General features: G+C 64.7%; 1 protein-coding gene across 1 annotated transcript; it reads right to left on the bottom strand.

Moving 5' to 3' along the window:
- Positions 1-3,345: 3,345 nt before the first annotated feature.
- On the bottom strand, positions 3,346-12,419 carry DDX56 (DEAD-box helicase 56). The gene is given in 15 exon segments (XM_073325460.1): positions 3,346-3,519; positions 4,159-4,259; positions 4,751-4,856; positions 5,190-5,279; positions 5,689-5,762; positions 6,044-6,138; positions 6,789-6,902; positions 7,348-7,467; positions 7,624-7,868; positions 8,136-8,226; positions 8,676-8,846; positions 10,088-10,248; positions 10,736-10,897; positions 12,283-12,365; positions 12,368-12,419. Coding segments are annotated over 15 exon segments (1,737 nt in total). The 5' UTR covers positions 12,405-12,419; the 3' UTR covers positions 3,346-3,432.
- Positions 12,420-13,542: the final 1,123 nt, after the last annotated feature.

The raw sequence follows: 13,542 nt of genomic DNA, 5'->3' as shown, positions 1-13,542 counted from the left end.
GAACAATTAGTGAAGGGTGAGGGTAGGGTAAGGGTATTTGTGTAGCCATTGTGTACATTTGTCATATTTGCACAAAAATGCATTGAGAGAATCTTCTCTTCCCCTATGTCCTTTAGTTATCAACCAATTTTCATGAAATTGGAAATAGAGTCAGATTTTTCTTTTTAGAGGTCCCAAGCTGTAGTTTAGTTAGTTTATGCATTAATCTGGCGCTGCGTGTCAGGGACTGCGGGTGCCCTCTGCCCCATCCTGTTATCACCCAGCTAACCAACGCCTATGGCCTTGGAGCACAGTCCCAGGCCCCAATAAGGCTGATGCAGCAGCAGATATGGGGAGCCTGGTCGATGTGCCAAGGACACCGCTTGCTCTGTCAGACAACCTGTGAATATACAGACAAGGGCCCTGGGCAACCCAGACCCCGCCCTGCTGTTCCCCAGGCAACCCTGACCCCACCCACCCATCCCCCAGGTAACGGGAACTTGCCCTCCTGTCCCCCAGGCAACCCTGACCCCATCCTCCTGTTCCCCAGGTAACAGGACCCCCTTCTGTCCCTCAGGCGACTCCAACCCCACCTTCGTGCCCCCAGCACACTTCCCCCCCCTCCCCCACAAGACCTGTTGCTGTCTGGGATCTACCAGTCACCCCAAGCTGCAATATGGACGCAGAAAGCCCCATAGATTGGTTGAGCCCTGCCCAGCACATGCAGCAGAGTGGCCCCAGCCTGAGCCCTGGGCGTGTGGGGCTGAGCCAGGCCACGAAGCCAGCGCACCCCTAAGCATGGGCTTTCCCTTGTCAGGAAGGGGGCCCTGGAGGAGGCTCACAGGTGGTGAGCTGGGTCCTGCCCCCATGGACACCCCCAGTGCAGGGCAAGGCCCAGTTCCAGGTAGCAGAGCTCTGGCTTTCTGGGCTGCAGTTGTACTGGCCACCCCGGTGAGACACCCTGACCACAGAACCCCCAGCAGGACAGTGCCTTAACCTCGACCCCCAGCCCTGCCCAGTGATGAATGTGCCAAGGCCTGCTCAGGACACGAGCCTGCTGGGATCCCAGCCCGGACTGAGGGAGCCAGACAGGTGCCCCCGGCCTCTCTATCTAAACCAGGAGAGTGAAATAACCAGGCTCCCTTGGCAAAGTGGCCCTGGGGGATTAGCCCATGGGCCCTGTATTGATGCAAGGACTGGGGCCCTGTCAGCATGGGTGGGGGCAGGCAGCAATAATTTCCCTGAAAGCAGCATGGCTGGGGGGACAAAGAAAGGCCATGCAGGGCAGATGGAACATGCCCCTGATGCCCCCCAATCTCCGTAACCGTTAGAGGTACCCACCTGTCCCGGGGGACACACACTTTCAACGCAGTCAGAACAGCCCCCTGCACAAGCCAGAGAAATGAAGGGCTGAAAGGTTCAGTACCCTGATTGCCCCAAGAAATCCAGCCCAGCCCCAGTCCGCTGGCCTGCCGTACAGGTGAGGAGAGTCTGGTTCGTTCCTTCAATCCCAGCTCTTGTTCTGCAGCAAGCAGGGAAGGGGAAGGCCTGGGTGTACTCAGCTGGCCTGCACCCTGGGCACTGAACAGAGGGGCCGGTCTTCTTGCTGACTGCTGGCTGCGTTGGGCGTGATGGCACCGACCGGCCCAGGGGAGATACAAGCACCTGATGCAGTTTTGACTTTGAAAGGTGAAGACAACTTGCTCTAAAAGGTGGTGGTGGGCATCCTCTGGGGCCACAGAGAAGCACAATCCTTGGCCATAACTAAATGTGGAATCCTCCCCTACGGCTCACAGCTGCCTCCTCTGCCAGCCCCACCCCTCCCCCGACACCAGGGTATGAAACCCGAGGCCATCCTGCAAAGTGGGTTTGCCAAAGCCCCCAATGACATATGCTGCCACAGCAGGGTCCCTGGACGGGGCAGCACGCGCCCTGGCTTTGAACCAAGCCAGGCTCCGGGCATGTCCCCCCCGTGCGAGTCCAAGCGAGCGGGCCAGAGAGCCTCACACAGTAACCAGGAGCCACTGCAGGCGATGGCTTAAAGTGGAACCTCTTGTCCCCAAGTCCGGGGGAACAGGACCCTCCACCCAGTGCAGCCTGGCCCCTGCAGCAGGGCTTGCTGGGGCCAACACTAGCTGAGGCTGAGCAACCATGGTCAGAAAGCTGGGTCCTCTGTATTAGCCCGCGCCAGCTGCGGTCCCCACAGGCTGGGTAACTCTGGCCAGATGGCCCCTGGGGGTGATGCCGCACTTGCTTACTAACGGAGCCAAGGCCAGAGCCGCGGGGGCTAAGCAGAGCCAGGCGAGCCAGCGTGCTAAGGAGCCAGCGTTACAATTAGTGAGAGGCTGGACAGGATGAGACATGGAAATGCAGAGGCCTGATTCCCCAGCCTGCGAGGTGTTAGCCCTCACCCAACCTTGTGCCTGGGGTGGAGCCAGTCCTGCCCGTCCCTGGCTGTCAGAGGGAGAGGGGGGCCGAGACACAGAGCTGGCACAGGTAGGAGCAGCCCTGCCCTGGGGACACAAGGCCAGCCCTGACCAGAGCCCCCTCCTTCCTGTAGCTGTAAGGCCAGGCCTTGAGTCAGCACCAAGGGGTTGGGGGGCACCAGCAGGGCAGTTCATTAACTTCCAGCTCCCCTGTGCCCAGGGAGAGGTGCCCGCTCCTCATTAACCCCTAGAACACTAGGGGAGCCCTCGCCCCTCACCCTGCAGATGGCCAGTACCACCCCCTGTCGCTCTGGCAGAGGGAGCGCCAAGAGCAAGGGCAGCTGCCCAAACACCCTCCCTCACTTGGCACGTCCCAGTACCAGGAGGAGCAGGGGTTCTGCTGGCTGTGGAAAAGACCACCCAGGCTGGGCCTTCCAGATATGGTTCCACCCTCTATGGCAGCATAGCAGCCATGGGATGAGCATGGGCACTCTCAGCTGGGCAGGGGGCCAGCACTGCGCCAGGCCTGGCGAGACACCCCAGCAAAAGACGCATCCAGCCCCCGCCATCCCAGCATCCCAGCCAGAGCAGGCCGGGGGTGAGCGGACAAAGCAGTTTCCCCTCCTCCATGCTGCTCAGAGCAACCCCCAGCTGTTCCCTGGCTGGTGCCTCCATGGGAGCAGTGGGTGGCCCAGCCCCAGGAGAGAGACCCAGCCAAGTGGAGCCAGCATTGAGCTTTATTGGGGTCAGCTGCCGTCCGCAACCCTTCGGCCCCAGCCCCCTCTCCCCACAGCCAGACTCAGGCTCCTGGGGGCTGGCACCGGGATGTGGCTGATGCCAGCAGCAGAAGATGCCCACGCCCAGCCACAGGTGCCCCAGAAGATCCCTGTTTGGAGAGCGGAGCCGGGCAGGGGCGCAGGGGGAGCACTTGTCTCCTCTCGGCCCAGCAGGGGCATCGGCCCCAGCCACACAAGACATTGTCTGTTCTGAATCCAGCCAGGTGCTCTCACTGATGGGGGCCCACGGTTCAGGATGTCTCCCCTTTGCTGGCTAGGTGCCGGGGTCTCCTCCCCATGTACTGGAAGCTCCGCAGAGGGTTGCGCCCCCTCCGGGCCTAGGAGAGAAGCAGGGGGGGTTAGGGACAGCAGCTGGGAGTCGGGGGGGAGAGGGCGTCCATTTCCAGGCAATGCAGTGGGGCTGGCTCCCCGGTGACCCCTGCTGGCTGGAGGCAGCTCTGCCTCCCTGGATCAAGAAGAACTTGGGCTGTTGGGACCCACTGGCTCCCAGAATCTCCTGCTGCCTTGGGACCCCCCCCCGAATACTCCTCCACCCGCTACAATGTGGGTCTGACCCCCCCCATGCCCAGCACATGGCGGTGCCAGCTACGGAGCCCCAAGGATAAGGCTGTCTGGGGCTGGGTGGGCACCATCACAGCCCCTCCTGGGCCCGTGGGGCTCTGCCTTGGCCTCGACTCCATGCTGGGGGCACTGTGGGAAACCGCCCCTCCAGCCATCACCCCCAGCATACAGGGCAGTGCCTGTTGAGGGCAGCAGGCAGGGTGCCCCCAGCTCCCATGCAGTGGGAAGCGGCACTGCAAAGCTCCATCCCACCTCAGACTGGCACTGCTGTGGCCAATCCCTCCCTCCAGTCCCGGGACAGGGCTCGGAGTTCCCCCTGCGTGCCCTCACACTCTCCCTACACGGCCGCCCCCAGTGCTCTTGGGCTCGGGGAGGAGCCCAGCCCAGACACCCACCTGGAAGCCCCCCCTGGGTCGGCTGCTGCTGGGGGCCAAGTGTTTCCGTCGCTTGCGCTTGTTGAGCAGGGGCTGGGCGATGGCACGCAGGGTGGGGGGCACTGCCAGTGGAGAAGACGGGTCAGGAACTGCGGCTGGGGCTGGCTGGGCCCTGAATTTGGAACTCCCTGCCCCATCCAGCAAGGCCAGGACGGAGCTGGGGAATCCTACAGCCTGGATATCCCTGCTGCAGGGCCAGACCCCCCCCAGTCCTGCCCCAAACTGACAGGAGACTGTGCCCTGTGGCTAACAGCCCTCGCGCCCCACCCCAGATGGGCTGCATCTCGATGACGGTCCCTTTATAACCAGCTCCCATGCCCCACCCCAGCGGAGCTGGGTCTCAGTGCTGGGTAAGGGGTCGCTGTACAACCAGGGCAAGGGGTCCCTATAAAGGGTCTGGAGGACCTTTGGGATCATGCTGGGTGAAAGGCACTAGAGAGGCAACAAGGGACCCCAGAAGTGCCCCTGTCCCTGCTCCCCTCTTCCCCCGGCTGGGAACCTGTGAGAACAGCCAGCCCCAGGCCCGGGCAACCCCGCAGCGGGCGGCACTGACCCAGGTACTCGGGAACGTTGCGCAGGTGCGGTTTGATGATGGCCGGGTGCAGGGGCCGGTCGTGGCGCAGCAGCCGCAGGTCGTGGGGATTGTCCTCGAAGTACGTCTGAGGGGACACATTGAGTCTAGACCCAGCTGCAGAGACACAGGGCCCCTCTGAACTGCCCGCCCCAGGGTTCAGTGCACCCCGCCCAGAGCCTGTCACAGGAGTCAGTGCCCCCCAGGGGTTCCCTGCCCCCCCACCCCCTGCAGGTTACCCCACCCCACTCCATATGGGGCCAAGTGCCCACCCCCCAGGATAGAGACAAGGCCATGCCTAGGCACACCCCACAGCAGCCAGCCCGTCTGTGCAAACTGGGGAGCCGACCCCCCAGGGCAGTGGGTTCACTCCCTGCAGAGGGAGGGGCCGCACTCTGCTTCATTCCCAACCGCCCCCGACCTTCAGTTTTTCCGAGTTGAGTAGCTCCTCCTTGATCTCCCGCAGCCGCGCCTCCTTGATGGCCTGCTTGGTGACAGAGCGCATGGCGTCCTGGGGAGAAGGGGGGAGGTAAGAGCCCCCTGCACAGACAAGGCCAGAACCCAGCTCCCCCAGATCCCAACGCCTGCCCCCTCACCCACCCTTCTCCCCATGGCTCCCGCCCTCTGGTGGGACTTCAAGGCTGGAGTTGGGGTGTAGCTGCGCCAACCCCATGGGCCCTGGCAACTCCCCCAACCCCTGGCACCTGCTCCAAGCCCCCCTCCTCTGGCCAAGCTGCCTTGGGCCCCACTGTCCCTTCCCTGGCGCTGATATGGGGAGGGTCTCCCAGGTGCAGGGGGAGGCAGGGGGAGGGAAGGGGTGTTTCCCGCCCAGCCCCCGGCTACTTGGCAGGCTGGGCCCTGTTTTGAGCTGGTCTCTCTGCCCGTGCCCCTCTCCTGCCCACCCGCCCCCCTCCACTGACCCGGCATCTGTAGCGGAGCCCCTCGACTTCCTCCATCCGGAACTGGTAGGGGCGCAGCACGGGCTCGGTGCTCTCTGTGGGGACAGAAGTGGCCTGTCAGGCCCAGGGACCCTGGCACCATGGCCCAGGAGGGGACCCACAGCCCCTGACACCCTGAGGAGCAGGGGAGGGGCTGGGGCAGGACTCAGCCTGTGTGGTAGATACAGGGAGATGCCCCCCCACCCAGCCCCCACCTGATAGCCGTGCCCGTCCCCAAGAATGGCAACTCAAACCCTTTCCCAGCTGGGCAGCCAGTCGAGCTGCGTGCCCTGATCTCCCCACCCTTCATCGGACCTCAGCCCCAGAGCTCACTGACCTCCTGCAAGAGCCTCCTCGATCTCGGCCAGCAAGGGGCACTCTGGGTGTGTCACGAAAGTCAGGGCTGTGCCAGGGTTGTCAGCGCGGGCTGTCCTGCAGGGGGCAGAGGGGAGAACGTTGGGGGCAGCCGGGCAGGAGGGATCAGCAGGGGGGTTCTCCTGCCAGGCCTAGGACCCAAGAGCTCCCGCCTGCCCCACTGCGCAGAGGGGCCCTACCGCCCTGCCCCATGGGTAGGCAATCAGCCCCAGGGACAGGGACCGACGTGGGAGGTACCAAGGCCAGGGCTGTGCCCTCTCCATAGCGCTGGCTAGGCTGGACCCGTCCCGGACTGGGCCCAGTTAGCCAGGTGTCCTGGCCTCGCCGATGAGACAGGGCAGGGCCTGGGTCGCAGGAGACAGCCCTGGGGATTTCAAGAGGCCTCAGCGCCGGCTCCCAGATCCCCGGGCCCCCTTGCTGTCTCCCCCAGTCCCACCTGACCCGAGAGCCTAGAGACAGAACACCCTGACTTGGGGGCTGCGGCTAGTGCAGCCCCAGCGAGCTCAGTACCACCCAGGTGCCCTGCACACGTGGGCACCACAGGGAGAGCCAGAGAAGCCCAGCCTGGTGCCTCTGGCTGGAGGCCCAGCTGTGGGAGAGTGCCCCTTGGGGACACCCTGGGGCTCCACAGCCAGCTAGCTGGGCGCTACCAGCCAATATGGACCAGAGCAGAACCTCCCACCCCTCCCCTCAGCCCGAGACCCTACCTGCCGGCCCGGTGGATGTAGGACTCAACCGAGGCGGGCGGGTCAAAGTTGATGACTGTGGCGACATTCTGGAAGTCGATGCCCCGTGCCACGCCGTACTCTGGGTCTTTGCCCCTGCAAAGGAAGGGGCACCTCAGGGCACAGCCAACCCACCAGCCCAAGCCCAGCCTGCCCAACCAGAGACCCAGGAGAACAGCCCACACTGCCAGTGCAGGACAGCTCCCTAGAGCTCTTCCTCCAGGGCAGGGCTGGGATTGCGGGGAGCGAGGGGCCCCGGCAGAGCTGGGGGTGGGCTGGGATGGCAGGGAGCTGCGGGTCAGGAGCAAGGGGTACTGGCAGAGCTGGGGGTGGGGCTGGATGGCAGGGGGCTGGCAGTGAGGGGCCCTGGCAGAGCTGGGGGGCAGAGCTCGGAATAAGGCAGGGGCAGCACGGCACAGTCAGATGCCCCCTGCTGGTGACAGAGGCTGTTGCTGCCGGGCCTGGCTACCATGGACACGGACCAAGAGTCTGGTCTCTGTTGCCAGTGCTGGCCAGCCCAGGGGTCCTGACGGGTCCTTACTTCTCTGACTTGGCGCCCTTCTTCCTCTTGGCCCGCGCCGCGGGCTCCGCCAGAACCTGCTCGTCAGTGGCGACGATGTAGTCGAAGAAGCCCCGGTTGAACTGGCTGATGATGTGGCACCTGGAGTCCAAGCAGAGGCGCCAGTGAGAGCCGTAGGGACCAACCCCCGATCTATCCTGCCACAATGGGCTGCCCCTCCCCAGGGCTCACTCCCAATCCCCCAGGGCTGCATGGGCCTCCCCTCCCCTCCCCAGGACTCCCCCCCCGCCCCCTCACCGGGACTGCACGGGCAGCTCTGCGTTGAGCACGCAGGCCGGGATGCTGAACTGCTCCAGGAAGAGCTTGAGGCGGTAGCCGCGCTCCACAGTGCTGACGAAGAGGATGGCCTTGCCCCGCACCAGCCCCAGCTTGAGCAGTGCGTAGAGCAGCAGGAACTTGTCCTCCTCAGTCGCGCAGCGGATCTGGTACTGGCAGAGCTGGGCTGCCTCCGGCAGCTGGGACTCCCGCAGCTTCAGGGTCACCTGCGGGCGGGGCAAGGTTTAGCGCTCAGCCCATGGGGAGGGGGCCCAGCCCTCATGCGGCAGTGGGGGATCTTGCCCCCCCTCCAATCCCACAGACCCACAGGATAACAGGCCAGGATGGTTGAGTGAGGAGCCCCCCGCCCCCCAAAGGGATTTAACCCCTTGTGCAGCAGCCAGGCCGCAGAGCAGAGCTGCCCAAGGCAATGGGGGAAGATGCTGAACCTGCCTGGCGCCAGGCCAGCCGAGCCACCCCCGGGTCCCCCTTACTGGGTTGTGTAGCGCCAGCTCCTTTAGCGCCTGCACCTCCTCGCTGAAGGTGGCCGACATCAGGAAGCTCTGGTAGATCTTGGGGAAGTGGCTGCCAAGGAACCAGAGACCAGCTCAGAGCCTCCCCCTGGTCCCAGAGTGACACCCCCCACGGGCTCCAGGAGGGGCTGGCCACCCTGCTGCCAAGGCCTCTGTTCACAGCCCACACAAGAGGGGTCTGAACCTCCCGCTCCCTACAACAGCAGTCGCTGTCTCCTGACCTTGAGCCTTAGCCAGGACAAGGGAGCCTTGGCTGGGCCTTATAGGCAGTACAGACCCTCAGGCAACAGGCAGCAAAGCAAATTTCCCTCCCCACAGCCCCCCCCAATCAACCCCACTCACTGGGACCCCCCCGTCCCCCAGATCACATCCGTTCCCCAGGGACCCCCCGCCCCCAGAACACACCCACTCCCGAGGGACCCCCAACCCCGCAGAGCATATCCACTCCCCTGGGCCCCCTCACTCAGGCTGGGGGCAGGCTGGCCAGCCCTAACAGCTCACCACAACAGGTTCTTCAGATCCTCCTCAAAGCCAAAGGAGAAGAGTAGGTCAGCCTCGTCCAGGACCAGCACCTCCAGGGAGTGGCGCAGGCTCAGGCTGTGGCCCTGCAGATGAGCCAGGACCCGCGACGGCGTCCCCACCACCACGTCCGGCTTCTCCATCAGGATGGGCCTACCAGGGGCACAGAGCGAGCATGAGGGGCTGGGCCACGCGGGGCTGAGGGTCACCACCAGGCCAGGTACACAGTGATTGCCAGCACCTCCTACGAGGGCAGGAGGGAACGGAACTACCCCCGGGAGGGAACGGTCACACAGCAAGTCCGGGACAACCAGGAAAAAAACCCAGGAGTCCTGCTCCTTGTCCGCTACCCCAACCACTTTATCTTGCTGCCTGCCTGCAGGGTTCTAGTACAACAGCATTCCCCAGAGTGCAGCCAAGAGCCAGCCTGGGCACACACGCCCCTGGGCCAGGCCCCGGCACACACACGCCCTCGGGCTCTACCTCTTACAGTTGCAAAGAAAACCTTGTAGCCCAGGATTCCAATGCAACTGGGACAGCATCTGCCTGGGTTCGCAGGGAGCCCGACTGGCCCCGCTCCTTTCCCCAAGGATGACACAGCTATCAGGGCCTGGCTGTTCCCCACAGCTGGTCAGAGAGCAGGTGGGGCTGGAGCAGAAGAGGCCCCAGGCACTGGCAGCCTCTACCAGCTGGGGGTGGGTGGGGGGTGAGAATGGGGTAACTGCCCCAGGGGCTCCGCTCTCAGGAGCTGCTGGCCAGTGATCCTCACTGAGCAGAGAGGCTGTGCTCCCAGCCCCGGGTCCCACCCCAAGTGGAGCTGGTCAATAGCCTGGGCTGGCCCAGCCAGGTCCATGCTGGTCCCGGTAGCCAGCCTGGCTCTGATCACAGCTGGGCTTAGCTAGTCACTGCACCGCAGAGCCCCTACCCCCGACCAGGGAGGTGTCCCCGAAACCCCTTCATGGGGAGTCCGTGAGCCTACAGAGCTCCCAGGGCTCCTGCCCAGGGGGAAGGGAAGGGCAGGACCCACATCAGGGCAGGAAAGAGCCAAACCACATGGAGAGCAGCTGCCCACAGTGGGGCCCCAGTCTGACACATTGCCACTGGCTCACATGGGCCCTCTAGTCTCTCCAGGGCAGCAGGGCCCCTGGGGTTGGGAGGGGACAATAGCTCCCCGTCGTGTATCCCCAGATATTCTCCAAGCCAGCCAGCCCTTTGGCTCCATGGTGGACCTGGGGTGCATCGGGTCCCACAAGTGACTGGCACTCGGGGCACAGGCTGCTCCCAGGGAGCAGGCAGCTTGGACCACTGACTATGGGTGGGCACCAGGCCCCCCAACCCCACTCCCTTCCCCCTCCCATCTGCCCCAGCCTTCCCCTTCTCCCCGGGGCTCTCACCTCTGGGCAGACATGTCCACCTGCCCGGAGATGTCGGCGACACGGACATCACGGGAGCAGTATGCCATCAGCTGCCGGATCATCTGCAGCACCTGCTGGCCCAGCTCCTTGGTGGGCACCAGGACCAGCGCGCGCACGGCCTGCTCTGTCACCAAGGGGGACTGGAGGATAAGGGGCAGGGTCAGAAGCCAACTGGGCACCTGCCGCCATACCCCGGTGCCCACAGCCTGCCATGTGCTCAGTGGGATGTCCCAGGGTATCACGCTGGAGAGGATACAATGCCTGTGCCCCAGAGATGGACACTGCCTTGAGCCATTCCAGGGCAGCCCTCCTAGGAGCTACTGTCTCCTGTTACACAACAACTGCCTTGAGGCTCGAGAGGGCCCCAAGGCTGCTGCCAGGTTCTGATCCGATGCACTGGGGCCCCCCATCCCTCCACCTGGGGCACCTTGGCATAAGCAGCAAAGGGGGCCCATGTGGGCTGAGAGGCAGAAGGGCCCCAGCTGCTCCCCCAGGGACTCAGGGTCCCACTGCCCAAGCCAGTGGGGTTCCTAACAGGATCAGGAGCCAGTGCAGTGTGGGGCTGGCTGGCCCCTGGCTCGGAGACAGTCCCGAGAAGGGAGCCCTACCCCCAAGAGGCAGACGTACCATTTTCACTTGGAGCAAGTGCTGGATGAGGGGGATGGCATAGGCGGCCGTCTTCCCAGAGCCTGTCCTAGCCCGGGCTAGCAGGTCTTTGCCCTCCAGGGCCAGCGGAATGGCCTTCTCCTGGATCAGCGTGGGCTTGGCCCAGCCCAGCTCAGCAATGGCCTGTAGGGAGGGATGGAGGGAGCCTGGTAGGGACCCCAGAGAGCAGCCAAAACATCTGGGGCACAAGGAGGGGTGGCGCTGCAGGGCCCTTCCAGCCCCTCGGTCGGCTGAGACTAGAGCACTCGGTGCCCTGGGTTCTCCCCACTAGGGGTTGAGGGTGCGCGAGTAACCAAACTCTATGCCCAAGTCTTGGGGTCTCCGCCACCTGCCAAGGCCAGCGGCTGGCAGCCGAGATCACATGGAGCTTTGCCAAGGGGATGAATTTCACCCCGGCCCCATCACCCTGTGCACAGAGTGGGGCACACATCCCCAGTCCCGCATGGCTGGGCGGCAGGGCCAGGAACAGAACCCGGTGCCCTGACAGCCAGGCCAGTGCTCGAACCACTAGGCCATGCTCCCCACAGCGCATCTGGGGGGATGCCAAGGGGAGCAGGGGTGGGGATGTCGCACCATCACCCCCCACGCCCCCCAGGGCAGCAGCTGGGCATTGCCAGGGGACCCAGACACCGGGCAGCGAGGGGCAATGCGATTGGTGGGACGCGCCTGGTCCCTCGCTGAGACACCCCCCACGGACACAGGGAGGGCAGGGGTCTCCTGGGGCCCCCAGCCCGGGGACCGCACAGCCTCTGCGGGGAGGGGGACTCCCGGCTTCGCGCCTCCCGCCCTGCACTGGGGGCAGCACTGGCGGGACCCCGTGGTCCTCCCCTGGCTCGGGATGGGGGGCTCGGGATGGGGGGCTGGGAGCCGGGACTCCTGGATTCTCTCCCCGGCCCGGGGGCGGCGGGATCCTGGGGGACTCGAGTGGTTAGAGCCGGGGGGGGCGGGGGGGAGCCGGGACTCCTGGGTTCTCTCCCCGGCCGGGGGCGGCGGGATCCTGGGGGACTCGAGTGGTTAGGGGCGGGGGGGGGGGCGGGGGGGAGCCGGGACTCCTGGGTTCTCTCCCCGGCCGGGGGCGGCGGGATCCTGGGGGACTCGAGTGGTTAGAGCCGGGGGGGCAGGGGGGGAGCCGGGACTCCTGGGTTCTCTCCCCGGCCTGGGGGCGGCGGGATCCTGGGGGACTCGAGTGGTTAGAGCCGGGGGGGCGGGGGGGAGCCGGGACTCCTGGGTTCTCTCCCCGGCCGGGGGCAGCGGGATCCTGGGGGACTCGAGTGGTTAGAGCCGGGGGGGGGCGGGGGGGGGGAGCCGGGACTCCTGGGTTCTCTCCCCGGCCGGGGGCGGCGGGATCCTGGGGGACTCGAGTGGTTGGGGGCGGGGGGGGGGCCGGGACTCCTGGGTTCTCTCCCCGGCCGGGGGCGGCGGGATCCTGGGGGACTCGAGTGGTTAGAGCCGGGGGGGCAGGGGGGGAGCCGGGACTCCTGGGTTCTCTCCCCGGCCGGGGGCGGTACCTGCAGCAGCCGCCCGTCCAGCCCCATGTGCGCGAAGCTCGACTCGGGCGCCATCTCCAGCCGGCGCGGCCCGCCCGCCCCGACTCAGAGCGCATGCGCCGCTCGCCGTGCGGAAGCACCATAAAGGCGCAGCCGCGAGACTAGCGCGCCCTCCTCTTCCGTCTGCTGCCCCCTAGGCAGGAAGAGAGTCCTGCACCCCCGGGGGGCGGAGCCTGGGGGAGGGGGCGGGGGCAGGAGCAGAGCCCTGCCGAGAGCCCCTGGGCCAAGGAGGGGGAGCCCCCTGCTCTGACCCCTGGCCCCTACTCCCCTCCCAGAGCCAGGGAGAGAACCCAGGAGTCCTGGCTCCCAGCCCCCCCCTCTAACCACTAGACCCTCCTCCCCTCCCAGCACTGGGATAGTGGGGCTTGGCCCTTCTTGGCCTCAGTCCCCAGAGCAGGGCTCAGGAGGCAAAAGGGCCATTAATGACCCTTTGGCTCAGGCTTTGAGATCCAGGGATGCTGGGTCCCACCCCCAAACACAGCTGGCTGGGGTGGCATCAAAGGCATTGCTACAAGCCAGGGGCCACCCAGGGAGAAACCACAGGATGGTGGTTAGTTCTGATGCCCAGCTCCACCCCAGCCATTCCCCCAGGGCTGGTTCCAACACCCAGTTCCACCTTAGTTGCTCCTCGGGGGTCTGTTCCAACACCCGGCTCCAACCCAGCTGCCCCCACCCCCCAGGCTGGTTCCAGCACAGCCACTCCGCACTCCAGTGTTGTCAACTCTCAGCAGTCTGGTGATATCTGATGTTTAGTAAAGCACCTGCTCATGGAGTCAGGTGATTGTGTGAGTTCGTTTCTACCAGCCACGTTGGTAGAGAAAAACTGGGAAATGCCTTGCCTAACGGCTCAGAGATATGAGGGCGAAGAAAAATGCTCAGAGTTGGTTCTTTTGGTTAAGCTGGGGCCAGACTCATGGTTCTTAGGCACCAGGGGCTGACTCCAGGTGGATCCAGGCCATTTTACTAGTTTACTTGTTTTGTGGCAGTACCCAAATGCCATTATAAATCAGGGCCCCCCACTGCCTTGTAGATTTCAAAGCCAGAAGGAACCAATGTGAGCAGCTAGGCTGACCCCCGCATAACCCAGGCCCTAACACTTCCCCGAATTAATTCCTGTTTGAAATAGAGCAGATCTTGTAGAAACACATCCAGTCTGGATTTAAACATTGCCGGTGATGGAGAATGCACCATGACCCTTAGGAAATTGTTCTAGTGGTTAAT

The sequence above is a fragment of the Lepidochelys kempii genome, chromosome 26 (assembly GCF_965140265.1).
Source record: "Lepidochelys kempii isolate rLepKem1 chromosome 26, rLepKem1.hap2, whole genome shotgun sequence".
Lineage (NCBI taxonomy): Eukaryota > Metazoa > Chordata > Testudines > Cheloniidae > Lepidochelys > Lepidochelys kempii.
Note: the sequence above shows the minus strand (reverse complement) of the source record. Positions and strands in the feature narration are given on the sequence as shown.